Source organism: Molothrus aeneus, chromosome 27, assembly GCF_037042795.1.
Source record: "Molothrus aeneus isolate 106 chromosome 27, BPBGC_Maene_1.0, whole genome shotgun sequence".
Taxonomy (NCBI): Eukaryota; Metazoa; Chordata; class Aves; order Passeriformes; family Icteridae; genus Molothrus; species Molothrus aeneus.
Window position 1 is genome coordinate 939,998 of NC_089672.1, and position 16,845 is coordinate 956,842.

Below are 16,845 nucleotides of genomic sequence, written 5' to 3' on the forward strand. Positions count from 1 at the left end.
CCACTACTGGTGTGACTGGGAACAGGGAGGGGGCAGCTGTGATATGTCTGGCAGCAGTGTGGGGACAGCAGTGGAGTCCCGTGGGATAGGACTGGGTGTAACTGGATGCTCAGATCGGTGGATCGGAGTGGGGACAGCACTGGTGTAACTGGTGTAAGTGGGCGCTTCCCCGCTGTGGGGACAGCACTGGTGTAACTGGTGTAAGTGGGCGCTCGGGTGGGTGGATCGGAGTGGGGACAGCACTGGTGTAACTGGTGTAAGTGGGCGCTCGGGTGGGTGGATCGGAGTGGGGACAGCACTGGTGTAACTGGTGTAAGTGGGTGCTCGGGTGGGTGGATCGGAGTGGGGACAGCACTGGTGTAACTGGTGTAAGTGGGCGCTCGGGTGGGTGGATCGGAGTGGGGACAGCACTGGTGTAACTGGTGTAAGTGGGCGCTCCCCCGTCCCTCCTCGCCCCGCCCGGGCCGCCCCCCGCTCTCCCCGCCCAGGCCGGGTCCCGGGGGATGCGGGGGATCGGCGGCGCCGGCCGGTCCCTCCCTGTCCCTGCCATCTCCTCCCTCCTCGCTCCGTGTCCCTCCCCGTCCCCTCCCATTCCCTGGCGGTGCCTCCCTCCGGGCCCGTCCCGCCGCTGTCCCCGCGGGCTCAGGCCGGGCCATGGCGGAGCCGCCGCTGTCCCCGCAGTCCCCGGGCCCGGCGCTGCCGCTGCGGGCGCGGCTCAGCTTCGCGTGCGGGCACTTCCTGAACGACGCGTGCTCGGCGCTCTGGTTCACCTACCTGCTGCCCTTCCTGCATGCCGTGCTGGGCTACGGGCACGCCGCGGCCGGGGGGCTGCTACTGGCGGGCCAGGCGGCCGACGGGCTCTGCACGCCCCTGCTCGGCTTCGAGGCCGACCGGGCCCACGGCTGCGGGCGCTGCGGGCGCAGGAAGGGCTGGCACCTGGCCGGTGGGTGCGGGGACCGGAGGGACCGGAGACACCCGGGCGGGGGGTGCGGGGACCGGGAGCTCTGATGGGGGAGCCGGGGGAAGAGGGTTGACCCCGGGAGAGCCTTTTTGGGGTGTCCTGAGTGGGCGACATCCGAGGGGGGACTTTGCTGGGATGCCGTAAGTAGAGAGGGATGACCCCGGGGGAGCTTTCCGTGTGTGGAACAACCGGCAGAGCCTTTCTGGGATGCTCTGAATGAAGAGGGATGGCCCCGGGGGAGAATTTCTGGGGTGTTTTTGTTGGGGGACATCCAGAGCCCTTCTAGGATGCTCCGAGTGGAGAGGGGTGGCCCCGAGGGACCCTACTGTGTTCTGTGTTGAAGGACACACAGGAGAACCTTGGCGTGGCCCAAGGGTACCTATCCAAGGTGTCTCGGATGAAAATGGGTCACCCAGAGTGGCTTTTCTGCAGTGGCCTGGATGGAAATGAGGGGCCATGGGGAGCCTTTCTGGGGTGCCTTGGGTGGAACACACTGCTGGGGTGCCAAAGATAAGAGACAGGTAACCCCCGAGGGGCTTTGCTTAGGGGAGGGCAGGAGTATGGCTGTGAGGGAGGGAGACCTTCTGAGGTGCTCTGGGTTGGGGGTCACCGCGGGGAGCCTTTCTGGGGTGCTCTAAGTGGAGAGGGTGGTTCTGGGGGGACCTTTCTGGGATGCCCTGAGGGAGTGACCGAGGGTGCCTATCCAAGGTGACATGTGAGAATGGGTGACCCTGGGGGAGCTTTTCTGGGATGCCAGGGGTGGGAGACCCTCGTGGGGTGCCTGAAGGGAGAAGGGTGGCCCAAGGAGCCTTTCTGAGGTGCCCTGAGTGGAGGGAACCCAGGAGAACCTTTCTAGGATACTCAGGGCAGGGGACAGTGGGGGATGCTGGGTGGAGGGGATTGGCCCCAAGCAGCTCTGCTGGGGGGGCACGGGTGGGGGACACTCTGCTGGGGGACCCTGTGGGGACATGGAGGAGCCTCTCTGGGGTACAGGAGCAGCCCCAGGATACCTTTCTGGGGTGCCCTGGAAGAGGAGGAACAAGTCCAAGAGTGCCTTTCTGGGTTGCGGGATCAACCTTGGGGGTTCACAGGAGCGGGGAGGAATTGGGGTGTCTTGTGGCATGGAGGTCTCCCTGAAGATGTGGGAGCCTTTCTGGGGAGGGGGACCATCATGTGGCAGTGAGGTCAGGACAGGGTCCCCCCAGCTGGAGAGGGACAGCCCTAGGGGTGAGCAGAATTGTGTGCCCTTCGGTGGAAGGGAGCAGCTCCTCCATGGAAGGGAGGGCTGCCCTGGGGACTTTTGGGGTGCCCTGTGGAAGGTGAAGGGGCTCTGGTGTGTTGGCAGTGCCCTGGGTGGCAGGAGATGTGTCTGGGGTGCCTTGTGAGGAGGGGATAGCCTGGGAGGTGCCTTTCTGGGATCCCCTGCAGCAGCGAGCTGGGGACAGAGCTGCTGCATGTGTAGAGGACAATGGGATGCTGAGCCTGGATGGGGAAGGGGCACCATGGCATCCCTGTCCTGCCCGGGCACCATCCCATCCCGGAGGGCTCCCTGCTGTCCCTCAGGCTTTGTGTATGTGGGTGGCAGCAAGCAGGGGTGAGAGCCACGTGCTCAGACCTCGGAGCTTCAGCAAAACCAAGACCATCAGTAAAATCTGGGCTTTCCCAAAAGCCCAGGTGCTTCCTGAGCAGCTCTCAGTGTCACCAGGGTGGGGGCCCTTGGCTGTGCTGGGGCTGTGCACCCCAGGGGCCAGCAGTGGGGTATGGCATGCACAGGAGGCTCTGGCTCGCAGGAATTATTGACAGGTTTATCTTGCATTCTGCCCTGGGTCAAAAAATGCAGCGGAGTGCAGGGGCTGGTGGGGACCCATCTGCTGAGGTCCCTCTCTACAGTGTGGTGTAGAGAGGGGTCCTTGGTCCTTCTCTGAGGGGACAGTGTAATGTGGAGAGCAGTGTGGTGTAGAGAGAGGTCCTTGGTCCCTCTCTGAGGGGACAGCATGGCCTGAAGGGGGTTCCTTGGTGCCGTGACTGCTGCAGGAGCCGGCACATCCTGCTTAGCTGGCACTGGGGACGGAGCAGTTGGTGGAAGAAATGGCCATTGATAACAACCCTGGGTAACGACCTGCCTCACCCAGAGCAGACCCGCGGGGAGGGAGGACGGTTGCAGTGTGGGTCCTCTTATCTTGATCTCAAATTTATCTGGTCCAATGCTTTGTGCAACCCAACGGCAGCCTGATAAGGCGCCTGACCTCGCCGGAGCTTGGCTTTGTGAGTCAGGGAGAGCGCAGGAGGGGCAGCTTCACCCCTGCCCCAGCGTCAGCGCCCTGGATTTGGGGAAGTGGCCGGAGCTGTTTCCTCCCGCTGCTCCAGCCGGGTGCTGCCCGGCGAGCACAGGGGAAATGCTACCTCGGGCCTGCAGGGAGCAGAGCACAGCCCGGGCAGGCCGGAGCAGGGACGCAGGCTGTGTTCCAGGCTGCAGCGTGGGTTATTCCCAAGGCAGGGGCTTCCCCGGCCCCACCTTGGCTGACCACAGAGTGACCAGCGGCGGTGGCAAACCCACCGGATCCGGCCGTGCCGGGGCCTCTCTGTTCCCTGGATCACGCTGCAGCGAGGGCTGCTGTGTGGGAGCAGGGTGTCTCGTCCGGTGGCAAACCCGTGCTCAGATCAGAGGAAACGTTGTGAAACCGCAGCCTCGGGGCGGGGGAGACACCACGAGTTGCTATCGTGGCATCTTCCCACCGCGGCCGCGGCCCCGGGTGTTCCCACAGGCGCTCCGGGTGTCCCTGCCTGCTCGCCGGCTCTTTTATGGGCTCCGGCCTCCTGACGCGGTGGGGAGGAAGGGTCCGCGTCTCTTTGCTGCCTGCCTCAGCCTGCCCGGCAGTGCTGTCCTAAAATCCCTGCCCCGGGCGCCTGTGCTGAGCAGCCCGGCGTTCCCGTGATCTGCCCCGCAGGGCCGGGGATCAGAGGCCGGGCCTTTGCCTGCCCGGGGCGCTGCAGGCGTGGGTGGAATGGTCTTGGGTGGGCTCCCATGGCCCCACTTGGGAGAGCAGGGGCTCCCCAGCACCCCTCTGACTCAGTGCAGCCACTCTGGGCACTTGGGGTACATGGCTATTGGGGTGCAGCCCTGTGCCAGATGGGCACAGCTCCATGGGGTGGCCGGTGGGGTGACCCTGGTGGTGGACACTGCCTGTCCCAGGGGGCCACGAGCAGGAGGTGACACTCCTGTGGTTGTGCAGGTGGCGATGGCTCGTGGGTGGGCACAGGAGCAGCCCTGGAGGCTGCAGCAGCCGGGTCCCACAGCTCCTGTCCCAGTGCTCCCCTGGCAGCCCTCACAGCCCAACAGGGCTGCAGAGCCTGACCCTGTGGGGCCCTGGGACCCTCACCCCTCATCTGGGCCCAGTTAAAACCCAGGGAACAGAGAGGATCTGGGCTGGTTGGAGCCTTCATGGACCTTCCTATGCCTGTGGTTTGTCTGGGGCACAGGCACCGCATGTGCCTGAGTCCCCTGTCCTTCAGAGGTCCTGGAGCACCAAAGCCAAGCAGTATGAGCCAGTGTGGAGACCCAGCATCCCTTGGGAATGGATGGAGCTGGGCTGGGATTGTCACTGCTACCCTTGGCTTTGTCCTTGGCTTTGCCCTGGCCTGCATGGCTGTGCTGTGTAGGAGCAAGGAGGAGGAGGAAGAGGAGGAAAACCCCTTCATGGGGGGGGAGGAAGAAGAATCACTCATGAGGAATAGAGGTTCTTGCAAAGTGGAGAGGGTGCCTTGGGGACTTGGAAAAGCAAGCTTCTCTCAGCTGTAGGAGCAGCTCTTCATCAGCACACAGTAAAGCTGGGGACATGTAGGACAGTACAGGGGGACATGTGGGACAGGACACCAGGCTGTGTTGGGGTCTGGGGGTCTGTGGAGTCGCTTGGCAGATAGACTCTGTAACTCTGGGAAGGGGCAGGGCGAGGCCAGGCTGGCCCCACGCAGCGTCCCCAGGCTGTGTCCAGTGCTGGACAGCAGAGGGAGGAGCCTGGCTCTGCTGTCCCTGACTCAGCGGGCCCTTCCCGGAGCCCCCATGGCTCTGTGTCACCCTGTCACACTGTGGGTGATGTCTGAGCGTGGTGGAAGCATGGCTCTCTCTGCCAGCCCCTCTGCCAGCCCCATGGGAGAGGGGACATGGAGACAGACAGGGTGCCAGTGCCCCTGGGACAGCCAGAGCCCTCCCAGCCTAGGGGTGCCATATCACCACGGGCAGGCAGCAGGGATATCTGACTGGATATCTGCACCTGGGGACCTCCTGCTGCCTGTGGGTGTGACTGAGGGTCTGTCACGGTGTGTTGAGGGGACAGAGCAGTGCTGGGGAAGGACCTTGACTGGGGGTGTCTGTCTGTGCTGGGTGCCAGAGGGAAGGACATTCCCTGTGCAGGACAGGCTGAGGTGGTGTCTGGAGCTCCATGTGTCCCATCTGGCTGGGGAAGGAGCTCACCGCCCTCCCCAGCTCTGGGGTAGGACCTGTCCTGGAGAGGGCTCTGTGTATGTCACATTGGTGTCCCAGCCAGGTGTGCAGCCTCTCACTGCTCCACTCTCTCCACAGGCACCACCTGTGTCCTCGTGTCCTTTCCCTTTGTCTTCAGCCCCTGCCTGGCCTGCAGGGAGAGCACTCCACAGTGGGCAGCCTTCATCTACTACCTCCCCTTCATCGTCATCTTCCAGTTTGGCTGGGCAGCCACGCAGGTGTCCCACCTGGCCCTCATCCCCGAGCTGGTGAGCAGTGACCATGGAAAGGTGGAGCTCACGGCTTTCAGGTGAGCACAGCCACTCCTGGAGGTCACCTGGGCCTGGGGAGCTGCCCTGGGTCCCATCACTGTGTGACAGGAGGTACCTGGGTGCTGTGGCACACCAGACTCCTCGGCATGGCAGGACAAGGGCAGGGCCATGTGGGTGTGCTGTGGGATGTGCCATAGGACTCTGGTCCTGGGTTGGTGGCCCAAAGCCTTTGCTGCCAGGGGGGAATTTCTTGATGCCAGGGATGTCAGTGACACAGCCCGTGGGACACTTCCCTGAGCTGGGGATGCTTCTCCTTTGGGAACGGATGGTGGCATTTAGGGGAGGGACTGTGCCTCCCAGATGCCCTCAAGGAGAGGTGGACACAGCTCTGGGTACTGTTCTGGAGGTGAGATGTCTCCAGGGCCAGGTGGGCAGTGCACTTGGCTCATCCCTGTCAGGACCAGGATGTGGGATGGGATGTTTATTCCATGGAGCAGGGTGAGCAGGCAGGATGTGGGGTAACCCTGGGTCCCCACTCTGGGGGTACCACATCAGGCAGCTCCTCGCATCCTTGAAGCAGAGGTGAGCTGTGCCTGGAGGGGGAGCAGACTGACCTGTAGGGATCTTGGTTTCCTCCCAGTCATGCCCTGAGGCTTGGACTGGGCACACTGGGAGTTGCATCAGTAAGGCTGAGGCCTGGCCAGGTGCCTTGTGCCCTCAAAGGTGTCACCTCAGCCACAACGCTGGGGTGCAAAGGCTGTAGCACATCTGGCTTGGAGGGCAGCTGTGGGCAGAGGTGTCCTGCTGTGCTGTCCCCATGCTTGTCCCTCTGCATCACCCCAAGGTTTCCTTCTGCTCAGGTATGCCTTCACTGTCATGGCCAACATCACCGTGTACGGCCTGACCTGGCTCCTGCTGAACTTCCAGACGGACCAGCCCGACCACATGGAGCACCTGGGCCCACAGGACATCCCTGTGTTTCGGGTGAGTGGCAAGGCACAGGGGTTCCCTCTTCCCATGGCTCAGCTGGGGAGGCACTGCAGGGGGCAGTGCCCTAAAACCTCACCAACTGGGCCAGAGCCACACTGAGCCCTCCGTGGGGTTTGGGCACCCCTCCTTACTCTCCAGACTGCTGGGGGGCTGATGGGGGGCTGCCCCCACTGCTGCTCACCCCCACTGCCTCACCAGAACTTGGCCCTCATCGTGGTGGGGCTGGGGGCCGTGTTCTCCCTCATCTTCCACCTGGGCACCAAGGAGAAGCCATACCCACCGGGGGTGCTGCCCGAGCCAGAGGAGAGCACCCCGCTGCTGCACAAGGAGCCCCCGGGCCCCCCGCGCCCGCTGCTGCTCTGGAAGGACTGGCTGCTGGAGCCCTCCTTCTACCAGGTATGGCTGGGCAGGACTCCCCTGGCCTGGGCTGGCTGCTGGAGCCCTCCTTCTACCAGTACAACTGGGCAGGACTCCCCTGCCCTGGGCTGCTGCCACGGCACTTGCCCAGGTGCGGGTGGGGATGGAGAAGGGAGCTGTTCTGGGCACCCATCCATCCCCTTCCTGCTGGACACCTGTGCCATGACAAGGGGCAGGGCAGGTCCTTCCCACAGGCTGAGCTGTGATGCCCTGGCCCTGTCCCCTCCCAGGTTGCAGTGCTCTACATGGCCACCCGCCTCATCGTCAACCTGTCCCAGACCTACATCGCCATGTACCTGACCAACTCGCTGCTGCTCTCCAAGGTGGGTGCAGGGCAGGTCCAGGGCCATGTGGGAAGCTGTCCTGACATGGCCTGGGGTTCATCTCCCTGTCCTCGTCCCTTACAGAAGTACATTGCCACCATTCCCCTAGTGATGTACATCAGTGGGTTCCTCTCCTCGTTCCTCATGAAGCCTGTGAACAAATGGATTGGTCGGAACGTGAGTCCAGGGTGCTGGAGAGTTGGAGTTTGACCCCAGGAGAAGAAAGACCAGGGGCCAAATCCTGGCTGTGAGCAAAGCTCCTGGCACACCTGAGCTGGAGAGCAGGGAGCCCTCATGGACTCTCTGCCAGCAATGACCCACTGCAGGGTCTGGTGGGGAGGGATGGGGATCTGTGTCCTACTGGGACTGGGGGTGGTGGGCAGGGATGGTGGCAAGGGCCTGTCTTGTACATCCCTCAGGCTGGGGAAGGCAATGCTGGCCCAGAGTTGCCATGTCCATGCAGGCCTGACTGGGCTGCAGAGCCAAGTGGTGCCCATCAGGGGCAGAGGGGAGGGTCTGGTTACACTGGCCAGGGTGGGCACAGGGTCTGCAATGCCAGCAGGAGGGACCTGCTCCCTCAGTGTGTCCCCTCCGTGCTGTTGGGTGGCACTGGAGTGTCCCCTGCCCTCACAGACACGCTCCCACAACTCTGCCTGGGCTCAACCCTTGGGCTGCAGGACAGCCTGGAGCACAGCAAGGACCTGCTTTTGGGGTTTCCTTGTTTAAATACAGCTGGCACAGAGCCAGGGCTGTCCCTCATGGGTCCTAGGCAGTGCTGGCCTCATGCCCTCCCTGCTTGCTCCTTCCTCACCAAGTGCCAGCTGATGCCTGAATTCCCCTTTCTCCCTCTGCCTGTCCCCATCACAGCTGACTTACTTTGTGGGCATCCTGGTGGTCCTGGCCTTTGCCTCCTGGGTGGCCCTGGCCAGGCCAGTAGGAGATGAGATCTATGGGCTGGCAGTGCTGCTCGGGGCCGGCTCAGCCACCATCCTGGTCACCTCCCTGTCTATGACTGCAGATCTCATCGGCACCAACACGGTACGGCTGCTCCTGCTGGGACAGAGGGGGGGCCACGGTGGGCACAGCACCCACGGTCTGGAGTGGGCACTGGTCAGGGCTAGGAGATGGAGACGCTGGGAGGGGGCTCTGGCTCTGCTGGGCCCCGTGTGCTGTACCCGTCCTCTGCTGCTCGGCTGCAGTGAGGGCTCTGCCCATGAGAGGGCACACGGGGCTGCGTGCCCAGCACAGCACAGCACAGCGTGGTTCCCTCTCCTCCTGCAGCACAGCAGCGCATTTGTCTACGGTGCCATGAGCTTCACGGACAAGATGGCAAATGGCCTGGCTGTGATGGTGATCCAGAACCTGCACCCCTGCCCGTAAGTGCCTCTGCAGAGCTGGGACCCCCATTGCCTCGGGGCCATGAGGAAACATTCCAGGGTTGGAGCAAGAGACATGGGAGGGTCTCTTGGATTTGTAGAATCCCAGAATGGTTTGAATTGGAAGGGACCTTAAAGCTCATCTCCTTCCACCCCCTGCCATGGGCAGGGACACATTCCACTACACCAGGTTGCTCCAAGCCCTGTCCAACCTGGACTGAAACACTACCAGGGATAGGGCAGCCACAGCTGCTCTGGGCATGCTGTGCCAGGGCCTCCTCACCATCAAAGGGATGAATTCCTCCCCAATATCCCATCTAACCCTTCCCTGTGGTAGTGAGAAGCCATTCTCCCTTGTCCTGTCCCCCCATCCCTTGTCCCCAGTCCCTCTCCAGCTCTCCTGGAGCCCCTTTAGGCACTGGAAGGGGCACTGAGGTTCCCTGGAGGCTTTTACTGTCCAGCTCTGATTTGTCTTAAACCCTTCTTCACCTTGTCTCCTGGCCTTGGAGGGCCCAAGCCATACCCTGGGGATATCCTTGCCCTGGGCCTTTCCCTCACACCCCAGTGCAAACCAGTCCTGACTCTGATGTGAGGACATGGGACCACTGCCCATAGCCTGGGACCCCAGTCCCGGCCTCCAGCCACATCCCTGCCTGTCCTCACAGGACTGAGCTGTGCTGCCCTGCCTGTGTTGGCTTCTACCGCTGGGTGATGGTGCTGGTCACTGGGGGCATCGCTGTCGTCGCTGTCACCACCCTCTGCTCCATCATGGTGTGGCCCATCCGGATCCGCTGCCGTGAGTGGGGCTGGGGGCTTGCGGGCAGCCCAGCGTGGGGCTGGGGGCACTGGGAGCCCTGTGGTCAGTGCCAGCCTGGGCTAAAGCCACAGTGTCTTTGCAGATGGCCCCAGTGGGGCAGTGGTGGGAGCGCTGTTGTTACTGGGCTGGCTTGTGGCTATGCTTGCAGGGGAGTCCTCATGGTAGGACACAGGGCAGGGCCATTGTTCCACTTCCCTGCCACCCCCAGAGGGGCTGTGTTTGCTTGCTGGGCCTTTCTGGGGGGCAGCACCCCCTGGCCCAGTTATGGCCACATTGGCTCTGGGGCTCCAAGGGGTGTCAGGGTGTGGCAGCAAATGTGGGGTGCCCTTTGCCAGGCTGGGGAGCCAACACCTCTGCTCAGTGCCTGTTCTGCCTCTCGGGGTGCCAGTGCCTCTCTGTGGGGTGGGGAAACAGGACAGACCCCTTGTGCTGCTTGGGCCCCTGCTGGGTCAGGCTCCTGGTGCTAGCAGGAGAGTCCAGGAGGGCCAGGCCAGCACGTGAGGGTCACCCCACACTGCCATCTCTCCTGACCTGTCCCTTTCTCTTCTTCCTCCAGGTGCTGTCAGCCTGCAGGGGCTGAGGAGCACGAGGACCCCTGAAAGTGGCACTGGGAGCACTGAGGGAGAGAGCCACAGCAGCACTGTCAACTGAGTGGGGCTGTGTCCTTGGCCACCGTGTCCTCAGGGCTGTGTCCCCAGGGCTGTGTCCTCAGCCACCACGTCCTGGGCCACCGACATCACGGTGCCAGACTCTGAATCTGGAGGGTCCCCCGCACTGGGGGCCACGGGGCTCTGGGGAGGGGGTGACCCCACCCCGTCTCCTTGCACTGGACTCGTATTCCCACCCTGACCTCATGTCCCCATCCTGGACTCTGGTGTCCCATGAAGGCTGTCCCTGGTGCGGTGTCACCGGTGCAGGGTCACCTGTCACCTCTCACCTGCACAATGAACACTAGAAGGGCCTAGGCCAGGCCGGGGCGGCCCCAGAACAGGGGAGCGCTCGGGGGTGGCCCGAGGTTTTAACCTGCTTTTGTAAGGTCAATACGTACAAACGGCACTTTATAAAGGAGGAGAAAAAGAAGAGAAAAAACCCGCAGCGCTGATGGCTCCGGGATGGGAGTGGGGGCTGCGGGACCCACAGCAGGGGTCGGAGCGGGTTTGGGGGGCTCGGGGGGCCCAGCGCGGCTCCCGCCCGGCCCGGGCGGAGGGGCGGCCTGAGGGCCGGGGGGGGGGGGGCAGGGACGGGCCCTCAGCGGCCATGGCAGCCCCGCGCGGAACGGAGCGCGCGCAGCGCTGGGGGCCGGGGATTGGTCCGTGCGTGGGGCCCCGCCCCCTGGAGGGGACAGCCAATGGGAGCGGGCCATGCGCGGAGGGGGCGGGGACTGAAGGAGTGTGAGTGAGTGTGAGTGTGCGTGTAACACTGTGTGGTATGTGTGAGTGTGACACTGTGTGTATGTGTAACACTGTGTATGTGAGTGTGACACTGTGTGTGTGTAACATTGTGTGTGTGTGTTAGTGTGATGCTGTGAGTGTGTAACACTGTTTGTAAGTGTGACGCTGTGTGTGTGAGTGTGTAACACTGTTACACACAGTGTGAGACTGTGAGTGTGTGTGTGAGAGTGAGTGTGACACTGTGTGTGAGTGTGTGTGTAACTGTGTATGTGCGTAACACTGTGTGTGAGTGTGTGTGACACTGTATGTGTGTGTGTGAGACTGTGTGTGAGTGAGTGTGTATGTGTAACACTGTGAGTGTGTGTGTATGTGTGTGTGAGTCTGTGAGTGTGAGTGTGACGCTGTGTGACACTATGACTGTGTGACACTGTGTGTGTGTGTGTGTGTGTGTGTGTGTGTGTGCCCCCTGTGTGTGCAGGGCTGTGCTGTGTGCACACCGGGTGTGAGTGGGAGGGTGCTGAGGTTATTCCATAACCCCTGGGATGGTTTGGGTTGGGAGAGATCTCAGAGTCCTGGGAAGGACCTCATCCAGTGCCACCCCTGCCATGGCAGGGACACCTCCCACTGTCCCAGGCTGCTCCCAGCCCTGTCCAGCCTGGCCTTGGGCACTGCCAGGGATGCAGGGGCAGCCCCAGCTGCTCTGGGCACCCTGTGCCAGGGCCTGCCCACCCTGCCAGGGAACAATTCCTGATTGCCAAGATCCCTTCCAGCCCTGCCCTCTGGCACTGGGAGCCATTGCCTGGCTCCTGTCCCTGCAGGCCTTGTCCCCAGTCCCTCTGCAGCTCTCCTGGAGCCCCTTCAGGCCCTGCCAGGGGCTCGGAGGTGTCCCTGGAGCCTTCTCTTGTCCAGGTGAGCACCCCCAGCTCTCCCAGCCTGGCTCCATGGCAGGGATTCTCTCTGGGCCCCCGTCCGTGCCCTGTTCCTGCACCCTCAGCTCCGTGTGTGCCCCCTGGCTGGGCTGGCACGGAGCCCCTGCCGCGGGGGCTGTGGGGTCGTGTGTGCACAGAGGACACGAGTGTGGGGTGAGGGGGCTGCAGGGGGCTGGGGCGGGTGACAGGGTGTGGCCACGGGCAGAGAGGGACACCTCGAGTGTGGCCGGTGTGGGGGAATGGAACGGGATCCCGGGGGATGGGGCGGGAGCCGGGCCGGGCGGGGAGCAGCCCCTCGGGCCGGCCCGGCTTTATGGCGATTCCTCGCCGCGGGAAGGGCCTTATCAGCCGCGGTCCAGAGAGCAGGGGCCGAGCCGGGCTGGCTCCGTGGCCTTCGCCCCTGCCCAGGGCCTGCGGCGAGGGCGCGGTCCCGGCTCTGCCCAGCGCCCCCGGCCCGGCCGTGCCCCCTCCCCACCTCCCTCTGGGGGTGCCACGGCGGAGACCCCCGGGGCGAGGGGCGGCCGTGCCCCCAGCGCTGCCCGGCCTTGGGGCAGGAGGGAGGGGAGCGAGCACCGGGCGGACGCTGCCGTGCGGTGTCTCGGCACTGCGGGATGTCCCGGGTTTGCGGGGTGCCCATGGATTGCGGGGTGCCCCCTGTGAAATCGCAGAGTGCCGCGGGACTGGGCTGTGCCGCGCTGGTTCTCAGCGCTGCTGGGGCTTGGGGGCGTTTGCCGCTGTTTGGGGGCGGCTCACTGGTCCCGCATTCCTCGGGGCCGGGCCGGGCTCACCCCACGCAGCCCCGAGGTGTCTCGGGCTGGGGCTGCCCCGGCCGCTCCCTGCGAACCTGCCGCGGCCCCGCCCGCTGCCTTTCCTCGGGAGGAGGAGGAAGAGGAGGAGGTGGCAGCGGAGCAGGAACGGCGCTGGAAGCAGTGAGAGCGGGACAGCTCCAACGGGACGTGTCCCCCAGCAGGAACCTCCGGCTGTGTCCCCAGCAGGTACCGCGCGGGGCCGGCCCGGGACGGGGTTCTGGGGCCGCGCGTGGGTCTGGGGTCGCCTTCCCGCCCCCTCTGCAGCCAGACCGGCCACGCACTCCCGCGCCCAGCGCCGTGACCCGCGCCGGCAGCCCCGGTGCGGGGATCACTTTCCCCGCCACCCGCCGATACAGGGGTCACCCCTTCCCCGTCACCCCGCTGCCCACGGGGGTCGCAGCCAGCACAGGCCACAATGGGACAGGGGTCATGAGACCGGCTGAGCTCTGCTGTCCCGGTCCCGGCGTGGCCTGAGCCGTGTCCCTGTGTCCTCTCCGGTGGAGTGACAGGTTGGTGACACTGAGATCTGCCGTGCTGCAGGAATAGATTGTTCCCACAACCCGCCCCCTCTCCCGCGGCTGTCGGACTCATCCCTGATGCCGGGGAAGCTGAGGCGCAGCAGGCGGGAGGTGCTGGGGGAGAAGCAGTGGCGGAGCGTGGAGGAGAAGGGAAGTGCCCAGCGGGAGCAGCCCAAGCTCACCAGGTGGGTGCTGCCCCTCATGGGGTCACATCCCGCACCCCAGCCCCACCTCCCACCTGTGCCCCTCGAGTCACCCCCTCCGATGCCTCCTTCCAGATCCAGGACCTATGAGTCCTCCTGCAAGGACACAGAGGAGGCGGCCGCGGGCAGTCAGGGACCTCCATCCCCCTCGGTGAGTCTTGGGGTACCGGAGCTGAGGAGCAGGACCCAGCCCCAGCTCCAGCCCCATGAGCTCGGCTGGACGCTCTCCTGAGGCGGGGACCGAGGGAGGGCTCGTCCCGGTTCCGTGGCAGGCGTGGTGACGGAGCAAGGGGCTGCAGGATGCCCGCGGTGCCAGGCCGGCCCCGAGCACCGACCCCCCGACCTCCCGCAGCTGATCAAGCAGAACAGCAGCTACCGCCGGGCCTTCGGGGAGCTCGCCGAGCAGGACGTGCTGCTGGGCTGCTTCTCCTGCGCCTGGCAGAGAGAAATGCCCTACCACGGCCGCCTCTACGTGTCCTCCCGCCACATCTGCTTCCACTCCAACCTCCTGCTCAAGGACATCAAGGTGGGGCTGGAGCGGGCGTGGGGCCGGCGGGGCAGGCAGGGCACAGGTGCCAGCCAGGAACACGCTGACACAGCCTGTCCCCCCGGCACAGGCCGTGGTCCCTGTCGCCTCCATCTCAGCCCTCAAAAAGACCAACACGGCGCTGTTGGTGCCCAACGCAATCAGCATCCGCACGGTCAAGGGGGAGAAGGTGAGAGCGGGGACAGTGTAGGGGCAGCCTCCCCTGGGGCTATCTGGAGTGTCTCGGTCCCCGCGGGCTCTGGGCCGTGACTGAGGGGGCAGCTCTGGCACAAATCCCCTTCTCGCTCCCCGGCAGTTCCTCTTTGTGTCGCTGCGCCAGCGAGAGGACACGTACCAGCTCCTGAGGTCGGTGTGCAAACACCTGCAGGTACGCGGGGACTGGATGGGCAGGGGGGCTCCATCCATCCGTTGCAGGGCACCTCCCTTCATCTCTCCTTGTCCAGGGCAGCGGCCAGAGCCCTCGAGACTCATTGAGCGCTGAGGAAACCCTTGGGAAGTCTCAGGTAAGGCCAGGAAACGGGGAGCAGGAGGGTACAACAGGAGGAGGGGTGGTCCCAGCCCCCTGGATGGAGTGGGCTGGCTGCAGTGGCTGGGAAGATGTGGGGGGGGAACATGAAAAGCCCCAGCCCGAGGCAGCGCAGACCCCGGGACCCTCCCTTCCTGTGGGTGACACAGGTCCCATCAGGTGCTGCCAGTGGGGCAAGTGCCTCGGGGACACACATCGTGACTGGGGCTTGTCCTCTTCCAGATCTCGAGCCAGTCACCCCTGGAGCAGAGCACCCCGGAGCCCAACAGCCTCCCCAAATCCCTGGGTGAGCAGCGGCCCCGGTGCCCTCCCCTGTCCCCGCCTGCAGCCGTGCCCCATGGGCAGCTCTGGGCTCTGCTCCTCCCCACACACGCCTGGTCTGGGGGAGACTGAGCGGCCCTCGCTCCCCTGACCAGCATCCCCACAGCTCCAGGGAGTGCAGGATCAGCACTTTGTGGCCCCGTGTGCCCCCAGGACACACAGACCCCTCCCTGGGGCATTCATCAAGTGTCTTCTGGTCACCTGCAGATGAGCCCAACCCGAGATCAAGGCAGGCAGAGGATGAGGATGGTGAGGTGGCCCTGCTGGTTCCCAGATGGGTGCCCTCAGCAGAGAAACACGGCCTCTGGGGTGGGTCAGGGGGCTCGGGATGGGGGGATGATCCTGGGGGTTTACACCCTGGCAGAGCCGAGCACGGACTCTCAGTGTCACTAACATTGCCTTGTCCTGGCAGGGAGAGCCCACGCCGTGCTCTGGGCCTGGGGCACTGCACTTTGGTCCCGAATAAACCCCCAGCTGAGCTCTCTCAACATCATCATCATCATCTACCTGCTGCTGTGAGTCCCCAGGACCTGCTCCCAGCCCCAGTCCCCATCCCTACCGACACAGCCTCTCCATGGACAGGCCAGGGCTGTGTTCCCTGCAGTTCCTCTCAGACCCCCATCCCCAGGGAGAGCACACGGGGGCCTGGCCGTAGCACTGCTCCTGCCCCATGTGCCACCCTGTGCCCCCTGGCTGACGCTGGCCCGTCCCCAGCATGGTGGCCTTGCTGCTGTCCTCGGGGTACATCGGCCTGCGCATCGCAGAGCTGGAGCAGCAGCTGTCCTTCGCGGGGGCTGGGCCACACCTCAACCTGTCACCGCAGTGAGTGGGGGACATGGGGGGCCCTGTCCCCAGCACAGGCTCCTCCTCACCCTGCCTTCCCCCAGGTACAAGAGAACGTGAGGCCACTGAGGACCATCAGCAGCGCTCCAGCCGGGGCTCAGGGGCTGCTCTGAGCCCATCCCTGGCCTCTCAGGGCGGCTCTGTCACCAAGTGCCTTCCAGCTCCCCACGCTGCCTGGGAAACCCACGGGCTGAGAGGCTCCATCTCTCCCTGTCTGCCCACCCTGAGCAGCAGCAGAAGAGACCCAGGGAGCTCCTGGCAGGGCAGAGAGCAGGGAAGGGGGGCTGGAGTCAGCAGCAACCCCCAGCCAGCCCTCTCTGCCCAGAGGGAGAGGGGGTCAAGCCCCAGGCAAGGCACGGGCACAGAGAACAGAATATTTTATTAATAAAGATTAGTAAAAATCTATATTATTTTAATACTTATTATTTGTTGGGCCAGATGCCACAGGATGAGCATGAACTAGTCCCCCATGCAGCCCCTGCTTCCCAGAACAGACCAGGACAAAGCAGGACCCAGAGCTTTGATTCTGACTGGTGTGGGGAGGCAGCTCCAGGTGCTGATGTCCCAGGGGTACAGGGAGCAGCAGAAGACCCTGAGCAGCCCCCTGGGGCACTGGCTCTTGGTGATGATGGGAGGTGGGGGAGCACCAGGGAGCCCCAGGGCCCTGCAGCTGGCCAGGCCCTGGCTGTTACCCTGCTCCTTCCCTAGGACAGGGCTCAGCTGCCAGAGGAAGGTGTAGGGTCACAGGTACACAGGGGGGACAATGGGTTCCCACAGGCTCTGAGCATAAACTGGGGATGAGAGCAGAGCTGGAGGCAGAGCAGAATCTGCACCCCACAAAACAATCCACCAGCCCAAAGTCCTGGAGCTTAATCCCTTTCTAGGCCAGTTAAGGGGCCCTGGGGCTTCCCCCAAGCACCAAGATAGGGAAACGGAGGCACTGACAACTCCTTTCTCTGTGCCATTTCCTGGGCCACCCCTTCCTCAGACCTGCAGCTCAGCTCCTGTGGCAGCAGCAGTGGGAGATGCCAAGGTCAGGGATCTTGGCTCTCCTGCTGCTCAGCCCCATGGAGCAGCTCAACCCCACAGCACCAGGCCGAGGGGGGGTCTTCCAGCAGCAGG

General features: G+C 64.1%; 2 protein-coding genes across 2 annotated transcripts; both read left to right on the plus strand.

The window, feature by feature from the left end:
• The first annotated feature begins 500 nt into the window (after positions 1-500).
• MFSD12 (major facilitator superfamily domain containing 12) lies at positions 501-10,731 on the plus strand. Its single transcript, XM_066566289.1, has 10 exons — positions 501-943; positions 5,541-5,751; positions 6,574-6,697; positions 6,902-7,099; positions 7,351-7,443; positions 7,528-7,620; positions 8,311-8,481; positions 8,725-8,819; positions 9,485-9,615; positions 10,193-10,731. Exons 1-10 carry the CDS (start codon positions 655-657, stop codon positions 10,285-10,287), a joined length of 1,500 nt encoding a protein of 499 aa, XP_066422386.1. The 5' UTR covers positions 501-654; the 3' UTR covers positions 10,288-10,731.
• Positions 10,732-12,874: 2,143 nt separating this feature from the next.
• On the plus strand, positions 12,875-16,075 carry LOC136567059 (GRAM domain-containing protein 2A-like). Its single transcript, XM_066566516.1, has 12 exons — positions 12,875-12,951; positions 13,269-13,468; positions 13,562-13,637; positions 13,839-14,012; positions 14,104-14,202; positions 14,329-14,400; positions 14,477-14,536; positions 14,782-14,845; positions 15,088-15,189; positions 15,293-15,395; positions 15,595-15,702; positions 15,768-16,075. The coding sequence occupies exons 2-12, from the start codon at positions 13,362-13,364 to the stop codon at positions 15,781-15,783; spliced, it is 981 nt and encodes a 326-aa protein (XP_066422613.1). The 5' UTR covers positions 12,875-12,951; positions 13,269-13,361; the 3' UTR covers positions 15,784-16,075.
• The last annotated feature ends 770 nt before the right edge of the window (positions 16,076-16,845 follow it).